Source organism: Eulemur rufifrons, chromosome 29, assembly GCF_041146395.1.
Source record: "Eulemur rufifrons isolate Redbay chromosome 29, OSU_ERuf_1, whole genome shotgun sequence".
Lineage (NCBI taxonomy): Eukaryota > Metazoa > Chordata > Mammalia > Primates > Lemuridae > Eulemur > Eulemur rufifrons.
Genome location: NC_091011.1, coordinates 71,276,716 through 71,294,655, shown reverse-complemented (window position 1 = coordinate 71,294,655; position 17,940 = coordinate 71,276,716). Strand labels below are relative to the sequence as shown.

The following is a 17,940-nucleotide window of genomic DNA, read 5'->3' as shown; positions in this document are numbered from 1 at the left end:
TTTTCTGTCTCAGCTTTTCGAAGCAGGAGAAAGTAAGGGAAAGGAACCAAAACATCAATGAGTCGATGTTATTCCTTATTAACAACTTTGGCAAGAAGAATTTTGTTCAAATAAAATTTGAGGGACGTTTGACATCCCATATCACCAATAATTTTTTAAACTGAAAGTTACAGTTTAACCATGGAGTTCTCTTTTTGATGTAACTTAACTATATGCACTTCTATTTGACAGCTTCTAAACGTCTGGACCAAGAGTGCATCTACGCAGGCACCTCCTACCCCCTCAATGTTAGAAGCTTTTGTCCTATTTATTCTACTTTAAAGATTATAGACTTTAAGCCACATGACATCATTTGCCTTCGTATCTTTGCTACAAAAATTATTTTGCTGAAAAATTTGGAAGTGTATGTTTATCTAATAAACAGAAGCCTAAAGCAAGTGTGCATATTGAGGGAAGAGGAGAGAATATGTGATGGAATTAGCAGAAATTTACATGTTCTCTTTCCTTGTACTATGGAGAATCCTTGAGTTTTCCCTTTTGTAGTAAACCACACTATAAAGCAAACAAGCATACACACACCAAAATAAGGGCATGAACTTTGAAAAAGCCATCATCAAGTCTGAATACTATAAGGTGATTCTTAACTCACTAGCAATAAAACCCCAGGAATTTTTCAATTCCAGAAACACAATATAAAGCAATAGAGAGATATCTATAATTTTTTACATGAATGATATTTACAGCAAATGCTCACTGGACCAATAATCCGTTATTCACCTTGCTAAAGAAATTCTTGCTCGTTGACCTCCACTCAGTGTGATTCCACCTTCTCCAAGAACTATATTGTCTTTCTCTGCAAACTTGGAGATATCCTGTTATCAAAAATAGAAAATTAGAGAGGAACTGTTATTATGTTGAATCTGAATTCAAAAGGTACATCTTCCTTCAAATGTAATCATATATCACACTATTGCTTTAACTGAAGGTAAAATTTTGAACATTGGATCTCACTTATTTCAAATGTAATTTATATAGTTAGTCAAAGCAACATTGCTAAAATTTCAGATGTAAGTTTTTCTTTAATTTTTAAAATGTCATTCATGATCGTTAAATAAGAATTATAAAATATCAAAAAGTAAAATATATAAATATGTATAGGTCATCCATAGGCCCATTTCACAAACCCAAATGCTATCAGCATACTAAAGTGCACTTCCCTTCAATTAAATTCACTCTCTTAAAAGGAAATTTCCAAAAATGAATAAACACGGTAATAAGAGAAACTAAAAAAACACTATTCACTGTATAGGGGGAAGGACACGCTTGTAGCCCTGGCTTGAGCAAGGCAAACGCATTTCATGTAACCAAAATGTTTGTACCCCCATAATACCTTGAATTAAAAAAAAAAATCTTAGTGGAAAAAAAATAAATAAAAGAACACTATTCACACTCCTGCAGTATTTAAGCATCTTCACTGGACTGCCTGGGTACAAGGCAGCTCCTTTCCATACTCCTCTAACCCCTCCTCCCAACCAGCACAGCTTTGTTCTCACCCATCCTCAGCACCTCATTTCTGCATCCTTTTCCTGTTAGACTAGGGGATTAGGAGACAGCGCTGAGACTGGATGCAGGGGCTTGAAGATTGGCTGCAGGTGTTAAAGTAAATAATCCTCAGGCAGAAGCTAACTAGAGGGGCTGATAACCACAGACAAAAACTAGCTTCAACCAGCTTGTCAGCTGTCTCTATCACCTTACACAAACTTTGGCTAATTACAGCATCATTTACATTGTGGTTTTAGAATTTTTCCACCCTTGAAACCACCATGACAGTTCCGAGACAATCACATAAAGTATAAAAATGGGAGGGAATCCAATTCTAGAAATTACTAACCAAATTCTTAGTAAAAGCCAACACTTTAGCCTTGCATTTTCCTCCTCTTAATTAGTGAGACTTCAAAAGCTGTCATTTCTGAGCCTGCCTTTTTGAGCAACCTCAAACTCCTGGGCTCAAGCAATCCTCCTCCCTCAGGCCCCCAGTAGTTAGAACTACAGGTGTGCACCACCATGACCAACTAATTATTTTAATTTCAGTAGAGACGGGGGGGGGGGGGTCTCACTCTTGCTCAGGCTGGTCTCAAACTCCTGACCTCAAGCGATCCTCCCACTTGAGCCTCCCAGAGTGCTAGGGTTACAGGCCGAAGCCACCATGCCTGGCCACTGCTTTCAATGAAAAAAGCTGTCACTTGCTTGGCTTACATGGTGCATCCTGAAATTCTTTTCTCCCAACCATCATTAAGAACCTGGAAAAACCTCCACTCAGAGCTGCTAACATTCCCATCCACTCTACCTCTCCTGTCATCCTTTCTCCAAGGTAATGAATATCTCTGTGGCCACAACCATTCTATAAGAAGATTAGAATTTATAAGAAATAGTCCTTAATTCCCAAGAGTACTTTCATTTTTAAGACTTTACTGCACTGTTTTATACATCCATCCTCTGTACCTGTTTCCCAGTAATTAGCAAGACAACTCACGAGTGTATTTCTTCTCTCCTGCCCCATATTTTCTTTCTCCCAATCCCATTCCCCTTTTAAAAACGAAATCTTTTGGAGGAAAAAAAAGAAAGAATGATTTGCTTTATACGAATAGACTGAGGTGCAGGCTTTTGTAAAAGAGGCAAATTTTCTAATACATTATTAAAAAGCTAGAGGTTGCTGGATTTACTAGTTTTCCTTTTTTTTTTTCAAATTTGAATTCAACATTGTATTTAAATCAGTTAAAATTTTAAAATATTTTTTAAACTTAAAAGTATCAGTAGCTATCTAGATAGTATGATTATGATACAGTTAACTTTAGGGAATGCATTACAGATGTAGAGGGTGCAAAATCCTAGTCCAGTGCAAGCATTTAATAAAAATGTTTATAGAACGAAGGAATAGAGATGGGGAGAAAGAAAGTCAATCAAATATTAAGTTACAAAGAAAGAGGTACATGTAAAAAAAGAAATGAAGAAAGGTATACAGAGGAGAGAAAAAAATGGAAAAGGAATAATTGTCAGGAGAAGTAGATATCTGTAAAAAACAAAAAAAAAAGCAAAAAGATATTGGCAGAATAAAATGAACAACATCTGTAGCCATACCACCTGAACATGCCTGATCTCATCTGATCTCAGAAGCTAAGCAGGGTCTGGCCTGGTTAGTACTTGGATGGGAGAGTCAAAGAGACAAGAAAAGTCAACAGCAAGACAAGAAACTACAGTATGCACTTTAATAAATATTCCTACTAAATATAAATGTCCAAAGACTACAAGTTACATCAATTTTCTCAAGACAGAATAAATAACAGGTTGTTTCAGCCAAATTTCTCTCTTAGAAGTCTATAATATTTATATTTTAAAGAAGTCAAGGAAATAGGAGGAGAGAGAAGGAAAATATTCTCTTCCTTGTTTCCTATATGAATACAGTGAAACAAAATATTAGAGAATCACAAGATCATCATGTGAACTCAGCCTTTGCATGTTCATATCTAATAGAACAACATCAAATGCCTCCAAAGAGGACCAGAAACAGCACTCCCTTTGGTCCTGTCCCTCTTCAAATCCTAACTTGGAGCTAGTCGAGGAAAAAGAAAAAATGCTTAAGAAAATGAGGGATTTGGGGAAGGAACTCCTAGATGGTTTCTTGGTACCATGTAACTCTGCTTAATTATAACCACAAGCTACTCTGATTCCTTATTTTCAGGGCAATATTCATCTTGAGCGCCTATGACTATGATAGCGTACTGTGCCCTAGTGCCTGGTCTGTTCCGCATTCTCAGTCAGTAAACCATGGCCTGCGTCCCAGGAGTGTCCCAGGCATGCCTGCGGAGATGGTTAACTGTGCTCTCCTTCCTTGGCCCAGGTTAGAGGGACTGGGATCTGTCAGTGTGAAACGTTTCCCCACACTTGGAAGAACTTCCAGGTTGTGTGCACCCTGGGAAAATGCCACAAAGAACTGCATCCAAGTGTCCTTGCTCCTGAGTCACCGGTGAGTTGAAATCTGAATTGTATTTGTGAAACCCATTTTGAGAACTATCAGATGTCATGTAAACTGTGCTCAATAAGTGGTTGCTCAATAAGTAACAAAACTGGAATATTGAATTGGATAACACGAGACCCAGAATTTGAACCCTGGTCTGTCAGGCTTATTCTGAAATCTCAGTTACTTAACAGCTCTGTGACTCACTTCCTCTAACCAAAAGCTAGATCAAATAATAGTTTGCATTTCATAAAGGGTGCTAAGTATGAAAATTAAGGAAATGGTATTTATAAAGCAATTCACTAAATACAAGCCAATCAAATAAAATGTGACAATCCAAGTGGAATAATTTTTGTTCTAAAATAAAACTTTAAGCAAAATGGAAAACATGAGTAGCAACATTGACCAAAGAGAAAAAATGATCTGTTTTCTAGCCCTGTCTCTACTATTGGACAAATAGCTTTGGGCAAGTCTCTTGTGGGCCTTACTTCTCCATGTGTAAAATGAGGATAATATAATAGTACCTTCTTTTAACAGTTGTAAAAATTTGAAGTAATTTAATATAAAGGGACTGGACCATAATATACACGCAAACATTGGTGACGCTTGGAATTTTAAAATGAGATATTTACCAATGATCTGTATATGGCATTCATTTCCCTTTGGCCTTGAGTAGAATGTCAACCCAATTCAATATTATACCCCATTCTACCATTAGAGGAAAAGCAGATTCTTGAGGCATAATCACATAGCCTCTATTAGCATATTATTATAAGGACTATATAAGGGATAACATATGGAAAAGCACTGGACTTAGAACCAGAAGCCCAACTCCCAGGTTTGCATAACTTTGCCAGATGTACTGTTACTGAAATTGCCATGTATGTGGCCATGTACTTTCAAACTAAAAGTCAAGATTCCTGAGGGTAAAGTAAAGATACATGATGTTCCCAAACAGGATCTTGACTTCTTTTCTCACCTTCCAAGCACTGCCACTGTGGAGATGGCCAGTTAATGTTATATAACGAGGCTAAATTGTGCTATGATATTTTTATTCATCTTATTACCTTATTATAAAAAAATCAAGGGAGAGGATGCAAGCTCTCTACCTTCTTTTTTCTGAGAAATTTTATCTTGCTTTTAGGGTGACTATGTAATAGTTGATTTGAAATTTCTACTAGAATATGTCACCAGTAACAACAAACAAGAATATTTTTAATCCCCCCACTTTCTGCTAATTGACTAACATACTACTGGATAAAAACTACCTAGAGACATAAATATTTTAGTAATCAACACCACAGTAAACTTCTTGATGAATCAAGATCAGAATACTATAATAAGAAAGTAAGATTGATACAAACTACCTTCAGGCAATTCTGTGCTTGAATTTATTTGCTCACATTTATTTGCAGTCTGGACTAGATTAGACTGGAAGTGTAAGATTTTATATTTCACATATTCTTCTATGAGATGCTATGTAATCTTCCTGGGCATTTGCTATCCCTTCCTCAAAAAAAAAAAACCCCTACCAATAATATCATTGCACATAAATTTCTATGCTTTTCTGTTTATTTTTAAGGGATATATACTCATGAATGGGATGACTAGGTCAAAGGTATATGACTTTTCTTTATTTTTAAAAGATACCAACAGATTCCTTTACAAAACAACCGAAAAGTATTATATTTCCACCACCAAGTTTTGAGAGTACCCTTTTCCTCACAATTACCACCAACAATAGATGTGCTCACACTTTAATTTTTGCTAATTTGCCATTTTAATTTGCATTTTCCATAATATTGATGAAATTTTAAGTATTTATTGGCCATGAGAATCTGTTCTCCTGTGAAATGGCTTTTATTGGATTTTGTCTTTTTCTTACCAATTCATTTTTCTTTGTATGTAATAGATATTAACATTTTCTGCTGCATATGTTAAAAATATTTTTCCTTTTCTCTTTTCACTCTCCATAGATCATCTATCACATGCAAAATATTAATTTTTCATGAACCCATTATACCTATCTGAAATTAGAATTCCTATGTTTGGGCTTTTTTTTCCCCAATAGTACTCCAAGTGACAAAGTCCCATATTTGTTAAAAAGCACTAGCCAATCTTCAGATTATACATATAGTCTCCTAAATTTTCTTTTCAAATATTTATTGCTCTTTTCTATTAAAAAACTTATTTAATAATTTTAATTAAAATGTATTTAAAATATAAATACCACATGTTTATATATGGTGTGAGATAAGAATATAAACTCATAGCACACATGATTTGTTAAATGAATAATTTTTCTACTGAATTTATATATCAGCTATCATATTCTCATATTTACTAAGATCTATTTTTGGAGTCTCTGTTTGCTTCCTCTGATCCATTTTTCCATTCTTATACTAATACCATGTTGGGATTTTTGGTGCTTTGGTTTTTTAATAGCTCTAAGTATGATTTAATACCTGACGAAGCATAATTGGCTTAGTCATAAATTTCTTGGCTCTCTTTGGTCATTTAGTCTTCCATATAACAATATCAATAATAAAAAATAATCATAATAATAGCTAATGCATATTGAGTGCTTACTACCTGTCGGGCAATATTTTAAGCCCATCTTTAAGAAAAGATGAATATCATTCCACAGATACACAGCTAATAGATGGATGATGGAGCAGGATTCCAACCAAGGCAATTTGTCTACAAAGCATGTACTCTTAACTACTTTATATATTTCCTCCCTATATGAAATTTAAGTTTAATGAAATTCCAAAAATAATCTCATTGAGATGTATTTGTAATTTTATTAAATGTACATATATTTGGATAGAATTCACATTTTTAAGATGTTCAATTTTATTAAAATCATAATCTTTCCATTAATTCAGATCTTACTTCAGACATGAACTATTTTTTTAATTAATAAGAGTTCTTTTTATTCAATAAGAGTTTACTATTTCCATCATATATGTCCTATAAATTTCTTATTAGATTTATCCCTAATTATTTTATGTTTTACTACTATTGTGAACTGAATAGTTATTACTTTTCCATTTTAATTTCTAAATGGTTCTTGCTAGTATAGAGAAAAGCTAACTATTTTGGTATGTTTATCTTTTATTCCCCCCCCCGCCCCCCCCCCCCCCCACCAAGAGAAGAAAAGGGCATTTATTGCATGGCACCAAGCAAGGAGGAGAACAGGCAGCTAATACTCAACACCCAAACTCCCTGACGGCTTTACAAGCAAAGATTTTTACAGGCAGAGGTACATTTCAGGAAAACAGAAGTTGCAGGCAAAATCACAAACCAATACACAGAGTTTATACATTGATTTGGCCTGTGGATGTGACTCTTTGCAGGCCCCTCAGGAAGAAATTTAGAACAAGTAATAGTGGTCAGCGTTCAGTCATCAGTTCCTCCTTATCTGGGGTCTATGTGACAGCGATTGGCATTTTCAATCTGGTGCAAGTTTCTGAGAAACATGTATGTTTATCTATTATCCAGCCATCTAATCATGTAGTTAACATGCTTAGTGAGACATTTTCAATAGCAACTTTGATGCACTATAGCATCTGAAGAAACTAAGAAAATGTAAAAGAAAAAAGTTTGAATGGGAGTAGGAAGAGAGATATTAGAAGGGTTTATACATAAAGCTTGAAATTTTTAACAGAATTTTAGCTATCTTCATTAGTGAAACTTAATTTGGTTATTTGATTGTGTTAAATTTACCTTAAGAAGAGAAATTTCAGAATTACTTGAAAGAGATCTAAACTGATAGGACATTGAAGATGTTTCAAGCATCAGACAAGAATTTACCCTTAGCAATGCCTTCCTCAGTAATATTTAACGACCTATAAAATGTTACTTTCATTTACAAATATAATACATCTAGACAGAAGTTATCACAGCTGCTACCCAAAACACCAACCAACAAACATGGGGGTTAAGGGTGCCAACCCCCTGTGCAGTCAAAAATCTACATATAACTTTTGACTTCCCAAAACTTAACTACTAATAGTAGTACTGTTGACTGGAAACTGTACTGATAACATAGTCGATTAGTACGTATTTTGCATGTGTATTATATACTGTATTCTTACAGAAAGGGAAGATAGAGAAAAGAAAATATTATTAAGAAAATCATAAGGAAGAGAAAATATATTTACTATTCATTAAGTGGAAGTAGATCATCGTAAAGGTCTTTGTGGGTCATCATAAAGATCTTTGTCTTCATCTTCACCCCGAGTAGGCTGAGGAGGAGGAAGGGGAGGGGTTGGTCTTGCTGTCTCAGGGATAGCAGAGGTGGAGGAAAATCCACATATAAGTGGACCCTCGTAGTTCAAACCTACGTTGTTGAAGGGTCGCCTGTACAATGATATGGCTGTATATACATTTCAGTATATATACACATATGTGCTCATATATGTATTTACATGTATATATGTATATATACATACATATGGGTACTATACATACATATGTACATGTGCATGTACTCATAGAGCTTGGTCCCCATCACCCACTATTATGTTGCTAATATAAACAGAGTATCCTGCATAAGTAAAAGGGGATGATTATTTTCTTTCTGAACTAGGTGGTAACCAGGTTCAACTAGGTTACCACTTTTTTTAAATTTCAGAATATTATGTGGGTAGAAATGCTTTGGTCACATAAATCGCTTTTGCACCACCCAAGTCAAAGCTACAAGCATGCCCGTCCCCTAGAAATTGTGCACCACACCTATTAGGTATGATTTTACCCATTCCCTTCTATCCCATCCCACCTGCCCAATCCCCAATAAATGTTACTTTCATATGTGCACATAAGTTCTGATCGATTAGTACCAATTTAATGGTGAATATACGTGGTGTTTGTTTTTCCATTCTTATGATACTTCACTTATAAGAATGGGCTCCAGCTCCATCCAGGTTAATACAAGAAGTATTAGTTCCCCTTTTTTATAGCTGAGTAGTACTCCACAATATACATATATTAATACCACATTTTATTAATCCACGCATTTAGTCACAGGCACTTGGGTTGTTTCCACATGTTGCAATTGTGAATTATGCTTCTATAAACATTATTACTTCTTATCAAAAAATCAAAACGTGTAGAAGATATGGAGTTCATAAGAATTTAGTTATCTCAATTTCCAAAGATTTATCCTCCTCAATTCTGTTATATAACATAATAACAGTTAACTCATCAATAATGCTTATCATATCCCATGACCCTAAAATATAGGAAAGCCAATTTTTTTCTCAGTTGATAAAGCATAGCTTGGTTGAAGAAAAACTTTAAAGACAGTAAACTCTATGATCCACGTTAAAAATTCAAGTTGTTCATTCATTCATGCTGATCAAGTCACACCCTGCTTCAAATAAAACACCACAAAACAAAAAATATTAGATCCATGTGAACTCCGGAATAAAGTCCAAACTTTGGCACAGAAGACTTTTCTCAGCTTACTTCATCAGGCCCACATCCCAGCACTCCTCTATGCCCACCTTTCCCTGTAGCCACACTGAAGTTTTACAGATCTCCAAACTTACCATCCCTTCCATCATTCTATGTTTTGTATCTCCTGTTCCCTCTATCTAAAATGCCTGTCCTCTACTTCTTCATCTGGCAAACTCCTTCAAGACGAATAAAAATTTAATTTCCTCTGGAAAAGTCTCCTATGGCTTCCCTGACAGTCATGCCTTTCTGTTCCTATGTGTCATCCATGTTCTTCTTGTCTGTTCACATATCTCTACCCTCAAAGACTGTGAGGTTCTCAAAGGCAAGCAGAGGACTTTGATTTACTCTATGCTTTGGAAGCCAGGACAGGCTTAAATTATTGTATAAGTTCCAAGCAGTGAGTGAAGTATTTCAGACAACATAGAGATGGTTAAGAGATAGCCTCTGATTTTAAGAGCCTACAATCTAGTGGGGATATAGAGGACAACTTAATGAAGAAACTGGATTTTGAGCTGAGCTTTTGCTTCATGCGTGGGAGATCCATGTGTCTTCCTCTGCCCAACCTTCCTGATTCTGGCCCTCACTTGTCTTTATGGCCAGCTGAGATACTACGATGCCTCACCAGAGGAAACTCTCTAACCCTAAGTAATAAATAAAGTTAAATAATAAAGTTATTATCATTTTAAAAGTAGGCACAGATGTGAAAATAAACAGGTGATAGAATAAATACAGTTGTGCCTCAGTATCTGTGGGGGATTGGTTCCAGGACTCCCCACAGATAACAATCTCCATGGATGCTCAAGTCTAGATTAGTTATAATACCTAATACAATGTAAAAGCTATGTAAATAGTTGTTATACTATATTGTTTAGGAAATAATGACCAAAAAATAATATGGATATGTTCAGTACAGATGCTTTTTTTCCCAAATATTTTCAATCCATGGTTAGTTGAATCCATAGATGTGAAACTCTTGGATACAAAGGGCCAACTGTATTCCATAAACAAACCCATGCATAGGTTGGAACCTAGAATAATGGTGTTAGAATGACAATTTTCAGGAAAAAGAGAGACTACTCAAAAAATTATTTTGAAACAAACAGCTTTCCATATGGAAAACAAATTATATTCCTAACTCAACATCAGATGCAAAAATTAATTTTAATTATTTGTAGTTTTAAAAGTAAAAAATGAAACTTTAAAACTATTGAGAATATAGAAGAATATATTTATGGTTTATGTTAGAAAGGATGTCTTAAAGACACAAAAGTACAAGCTCTAAAGAAAAATGGGGATAAAATTAACTACGTGAAAATTAAAAGTCTCTCTACAACAAAAGGCACCACACTGAAGGATGGTAATGCAATATCTATAACTGTGTTAGTTCAAGTCCCCCAAGTTGCAGATGCCAAAATGGTATTAAGTGTGCAAGGATTTTATTCAGAAACGTACCCGTATAAAAGGAAATAGGGAGGGAGGCAGTGACGGCTGTGAGACTTCAATGCAAGTCCAATCCCCGAGAGAAGGATAGAAGGTTGGATGGAAGATATTAGACCACTGTGCAGTCTAAGGAAGATTTGGCAAAGTCATCCAAACTGTGTAGTGTAAGGAGGGTTTGGCAAAATCATTGGTGAGCCAAAAATCAGCCAATAAAGAAGTCTCATGTCTTCCAAATACAGATCTGCTTTGGTATCCCTGCTATACTCGTTCATTCATGTGGAAAGAGAAGTCTAAAGACAAACTCAGTGAATGATTTTCATACATAGCAACTGAGTCCCTCATTCAATTACATTCCCTGTAGCAACATTCTGTAAGGCATATCTCATGGCCACCACAATAACTTACCAAAAGCAAAACAAAAAAAAATTGGCACAGGATACGAAATCAGAATGGTTAACAAACATGAAAACATGTATCATCACACAAGTACTTTGGGGAACTGCAAATTAGAACAATAGAGATAGAATAACAGAGATTCTGATTTACAAATCACAATGGCAAAAATGAAAGTATCTGCTGATAATAAGAGCATTCAAATATATGAGGAAGTGGGAAATCTCACAAATGGCTAGTGGGACTGTAAATTGGTATAGCTCCAACTACCTTAAAGTGCAATTTGGCTGTATCTGGTAAAATTTTACATGTGCATATATATCCTATGACCTTCCATTCAACTGTTAGATACATATACCAGAAAAACTCTTGCCTATATGCAAAGGAGAAATATTCAAAGATTTTCATTGCAGTATTGAGTAAAATCCTGGAACAATCTAATTGTTCATCAGTAGCAGAAAGAATAAATGAAATGTGGCCGGGCGCAGTGGCTCACGCCTGTAATCCTAGCACTCTGGGAGGCCGAGGCGGGTGGATCGCTCAAGGTCAGGAGTTCGAGACCAGCCTGAGCAAGAGCGAGACCTCGTCTCTACTAAAAATAGAAGGAAATTATCTGGCCAACTAAAAAATATATATAGAAAAAAAAAAATTAGCCGGGCATGGTGGCGCATGCCTGTAGTCCCAGCTACTCGGGAGGCTGAGGCGGTAGGATCGCTTAAGCCCAGGAGTTTGAGGTTGCTGTGAGCTAGGCTGATGCCACGGCACTCACTCTAGCCCGGGCAACAAAGCGAGACTCTGTCTCAAAAAAAAAAAAAAAAAAAAAGAATAAATGAAATGTGACAAATTAATAGTACAACACAGTAGTTAACAAAGAATGAAGTAGATTTCTACATATCAGCCCAGCATAACTAGATCTCAAAACAGTAACAGGAGGTAAGAAAACAAGTTGAAGAATGACATGCACAAGTTATACCATTTATATAAATTTTAAAGCCACATACACAAAACTACTAAACATTGTTCATCAATAACCATATGTACATATGGGTATAAATTCATTTAAATGGATTGGAAAAGTACATATCACATTCATAATAGTGATTGCCTGAAGCTTGAGGTTTTGTGGAAGAATGATGGTGAGAAGGATGGTATGAAAAGTCCCATTTAGAATTTTTCTAAGCACCTAACAATGCAGTTAAGGAAATAGGGATGTTGTCACATGAAAGTTTCCTGTCTAGAATGGACACTAGTGATAGAGATTATCTTTAAAAAGTATGAAAATCAGATTCCTACATCTGAAAATCTTGATGTTCTGAGCCAGTATATTTGGCCTCCTTTTCTGGACCGAAATCATTTATGAAGGGAAATGTGCACATTTGTGTAACTTTAATTTAATAAATATCTCAGTGACCATAATTAATATGAAACTGCTGAGACTGGAATGAAATAAAATAGTGGAGTTAAGCTGAAGAGAATAGTGATTAAGCCCCTTATTTTAAAACCAAATACATTAGTAATACCAATTTCCTGCTATTAATGTGAGTACCTGTTCTGATTACATAGTTTATTGCTCATTTGTAGATTTCTTTATTAGTGTTTGGCTTTCTCTATTTGATTTAACATAAAACACTGTGTTTTATACGCTCTGTTAAACATTTATCTTTGCTGATTACTAAGGGCACTCAAATCTGGCAATATATTTATCTTAAGGGTGTTGGTTTTCAGCCTTCACAGATTTTCCCTTCTGTGAAAGTTTAAAAAAAGAGTTATGCTACTTGGTGCTATCACGAGTTTTTAAAAAGCAGCGTGAGAACACATACTGCTTAGAGAAGCCTCATACACAGAGGCAAATTCCATTTCTCTTTGCTTGCACTGCAACCTCCCTTGAAGTCCCTTGGAGTTATCCACAAAAATTGTTAGGGACAATCATTAATTGGAATTAAGACTCTGGGTATGATTTGACCTCTTACATAAAAATTAACTATGGACTTTTTTTTCATAAAAACAACCCTAGTCTTAAATCAAATATAAACTTTTTAATATTGTGTTCAGTTAGTGCTCTGAAAAAAGACCCTGAAAAAACCTTTCTTTGAAACTATCCTCCACTGCCATTTCAATTTCAATTTTTAATAATTTTCTCAGCATGGTTTATCTACAGATAAAATCAAGTGCCTGTATCATTAGCTCTTCATGTGTGTTCCTTGGACCAATGATCAGAATCACCTGGGGGGGCGTATTAAAAAATCCTGGACCTACTCTCTTACTCAGGAGAATTCGGACAGGGCCCAGGAATCTATTGGCAGTTTAACCTGTGATTATTATGCCTACTAGTGTTTGAGCTGCTCATCCAGATACTTGTTCTTCTGGCTAACTTCCTTTACAACATGTTGGTTAGAAAGGCAATTGTCAACTTCAAAGGATTCTGTGCATACAACACATTGGGCCTATTTGAGGTTGTAAAGCACTTGAAAAATACTTAGTTAAAGAGTACTAGAGAGGGTCAAAGTAAAATTATAATAAGTGTGCAATAAAGATTAGCTTGTTTTATCATTAAGCAGTGTATAACATACCCAATGTAATGTATGCCCTTTTCACATAAATGTTTACAATTTTTTTTAAACGCAACCAAACTTCAGCACCCTAACATTATTTGACTGGACCAAACAGAGTTATTGAGGAATTGCTAATATAAAGCTGATTAACTCTGACTAGCACATACAACTGGTCAAGGATATTGGGTGTTAGAACTTTTTAAAGAAAGGGTGGAGTGTTACATTTAATGGTTCTATGTAATTTTGCAATATTTACTGAGTACATTTGAGCTTCCTGTGACTTTCTAGATAGGAAAATACCATAAACCTTGTTTTATGGCTGGCTTATCACTCTTTAGAACAACCTTGACAATATAGATGCTTGTGGTAAGGGAGGAGGGTGAGAAGCTTGGGTTAATGAAACATGAGCTTCAGAGGTAATGCCATTCAATAAAGCATGTCTTTAACTGTGAATCATTGGGTAGTTAATGCCACTGTTACTAGTATTTAATAATTACTAAGTACTTGGATTGTGCTTTATGCACAAAGAAAATGGGCAAGAAGGAGGGGGGAGAAAATCAGTGTGGGGGAGCAGAGGGAATGGGTAGGGAGAAAAGAGGAAGGGAAGAGTAGGGAGTGTGAGAGAATGTAAGAAAGCCAAGAAAGTACTGGACACAGAGAGAAAAAGGATGAATTAGACATTTTTGCACATAGCTATTGTACATGTGAACCTGTATTTGAGAGTGCTGTGTAACTCCATGTGATATGTATCAACAAAGGTAAACTTCCATAGCAGAAACTAGACACAAATGAATTCATAAATTAAAACTGAGGTTCTATTTATTTGAAAACATTAGTTTTTGACCTAAGCCAAACATGATTACAAATAGCAGTATATATTAATAGAAATGTTGGTTAAAGATCAATCCCTGCTAGAAAGCATGAGAAGTAAGAACTTCTAGTCAACTTAAAAAATGAAAAAGATTTTCCTTCACTGATAGATACTGATCAAATTTATAGCAGAAAACTCAGATTCCAACATAATTTTTACTGGACTCAACCAACAAGAGTACAAAAAGTACTAACATAATAGATGTTATAGTCTTTTTTGTCACTAATATTAAACTCTTGTTAAATATTCAGCTTTACATATGTGTATGAACTTGTGAGTATATATGTAACTCTGTTGATAAGTCTATGCCTCTTTAGGTTTTATTTCTGTATGTGTATAGGTCTATATTTGTAATGGAAAACTCAAGCATTTTTAAAAGAACAGCTGTAGAGTGCAGTGATTTAAGGTGTTTTTAGTAAGTGTCCCTACGGAAATAAAGTTAAAAAAGATACTTGAAACAAATGAAGAATCTTATTTATCTTATTCCGGCTCTACCTTAGACTCATTTAACTATAGATTTCTGGACTCCACATTTAAAAATCTCTCAAACCACCCTTAAAAATCTAGTTTCTGAAAGCTCTGTAGATGATTTTGATTCAATTGGTCTAAGAAATTGGTATTTAGGATCTGCTAATTCCTTACCTATCTCCTCTAGGTCTGCCCACCCAAAATGCTGGGAAAGATCCAATCCCTAAAAAAGAATTCTTTTCTCAGTACCTCACTTTGTTGGTACATTACTGTGTCATCTTGAGCTTGGTCCTGCTCTGGATTTCCTAACATGTTTTCCAGCTCCCTTGCAACTAAGTCTCCTGCTCTGTCATTCAGTACCTTAGGAAATGGGCTTCCTAACGACGCTCTACCTCTGAAGTTCCTGCCATGATCCTTATTCTCTCAAGAGCTGACTTTGGAACATGAGCTATTCAACTTCCTCTGAACAGACTTCCTAACCTGCACTGACTGCCCACCTACCTGGACTTCCAGTTTAAATTTGAGGTTATGAAGCATGAAGAAGAGATTTTGCCCCAAGGGGAGAGGAAAAAGGAGAAGATAATTTGAGACAAGATCTGGAAAGAAATTCCCTGACTTATTTAAATTTTAAGTGTTTTAGAATAGGCAGTCTTCCCAAGATACAATTATTTAGGATTATGGTATCTTGAAAGCATCATTTACATGAAAATAAATATCCTGCAAATATTTTTCAAAACAATGTCATAGAGTTCTCAATATCATTAGTTCACTAATCTTTGTTACATAATCTTCTTTACAAATGGTAAATTTATTATCTTCATGGTTTGATAATACCAATATAACCATAGTGAAATTAACTAGCATAAAGTTCTAACAAAGTCAGCAATGTTCAAAGGACAAGTCATTAGAGTATAAGATAGAGTTTCTTTTCTAATATGCAACACTAACAGGGCACAGTAAAAAGATAAATACATAAGATTTAGATGCTATTGCTGGTCTCACCAATTATGTGATGTGATCTTGAACAAGTCTTAAATTTTTCCCCATTTTTCTTTCAAGTGGGAATAACAATATTTTATAAACTTCTAACCACAACATCTTCATTATTTTCCTCCAGCTTGCATATTGACACTATGTGAATCTTTCTAAAATATTGTTTTAGTTATGACACTTCCCCAACAAAGAAAAGCAACCATGGAGAACACTGTAGACCCAATTACTTTCCTCCCAGGGTACTTTACTGTGCTCCCAAGGCTAGAACACTCAACATTAGGCTTCCCAAATTCCTCGGCAGCTAAAGTGCAGTATGAGAACTGGATTTCACCAGTTACAGGAAACACGAAAGTGAAAGGGAGGACCTTCTGTTTTTCTGCCTCTTTTTAAGTTTTGTTTCTTGTTTTTTTCTGGGAAATAGGAAGACAGACACCATCCTCTTCATTAGGGAGATGACTCAATAATAATGATGTGATGAGTACTACATTGGAAACATAAACAAAGAGAAATGGCAGCACAGATGAGGGAGCAGTTAGGACACCAGGAGAGGCGAGAAGGAAGAGGTCCAGGAAAGCAGTCTTTCTGGCCCGCTATACATCACTCTCTTTTTATTGTTTTTACTGTACTTAACACTGAAAAAAAGTATTATTGATTTTTTTCTTATCTATTTATAATCTGTCTTCTCTAAGTAGAGTGAAAGTTGAAAGTAGGAACTGTCTGGTTTATCACCATGTCCCTGGTTTCCAGAATGATGCTTGACATGTAGCAGCTCAATAAACAATTTTGAATGAATGACTGAATATGAACTCCCTCAACTTCCTATCATACTCTAACTCACATTTGCATCCACAAGGTCTTCTCTTTGTTCGTCCTCATCAGAAGAGGATGCATTTCACATGTCCGAGTCTCATTGTCCAAACGTGCTCTATGGTTTCTGTCTCCTTGTGCTATAAGACATCCCTTTTCTCTTCTGTAGTAAGTCTTCAACTGCTTCCTCTCCTCAGGTTCCCTTCTATTATTATCTAGGCATGCTCATTGTGGTTTTAATTTATTTTTCTTTAACTATGAATCAGATTGAGCACTTTTTCATATGTTAAATGGCTTTGAATATTTTTAATGAATTGTCTGCTCATGTCTTTTGCCTATTTTTTACTATTGAATATCTCTTTCCTATTCATTTGCACACATTTTTGTAAAATTAAGGAAATTGATCCAGTAGGCACTTATAAATCTTACTTGACCTCTCCAAAGCAGATGCCATTATTGAGCATTTTCTATCACTTAAAACATACTCTTTTCTTCCCTTCCATGATATCACATTCTCCCGGATTTGTTCCCTCCTGGCCCTTAGTCTCCACCTTGGCATCCTTCACAGGAACTCTTTTCTCTGCATACCTCCCAAGTATTGATATTCCTCCATGATCTGTCCTCAGTTCAATCTTTTTGCACTGCACTCTCCTTCGGTGAGATCATTCACTCCTGTGACTTCAGTCTCCAGGCTGAGGACTCCCTCGTGTCCATTGCCAGCCCAAACATCTCTCCCGAGCTCTAGACCCAGACAGGTCCCCTCGAAAGTTCCCTTCCCAAATGGAGCACATTGTTTTCACCCTACCAACCTGCCTCAGCAAATGGTACCAACTATCCACCTAACTGCCTAAGAAAGAAACATGGCATGGGGAGGGGAGGGGAATGGGGAGATGTTGGTCAAAGGGTACAAAGTGTCAGACAGTATGAATAAGTTCTGG

General features: G+C 35.7%; 1 protein-coding gene across 1 annotated transcript in view; it reads right to left on the bottom strand.

The window, feature by feature from the left end:
• Positions 1-17,940, bottom strand: part of CFTR (CF transmembrane conductance regulator) — a 164,442-nt gene that overhangs the window by 75,554 nt on the left and 70,948 nt on the right. Inside the window, exon 12 of the mRNA XM_069462057.1 lies at positions 778-872. Within this exon, the coding sequence (XP_069318158.1) occupies positions 778-872 (95 nt within the window). The remainder of the gene's footprint in view (positions 1-777; positions 873-17,940) is intronic.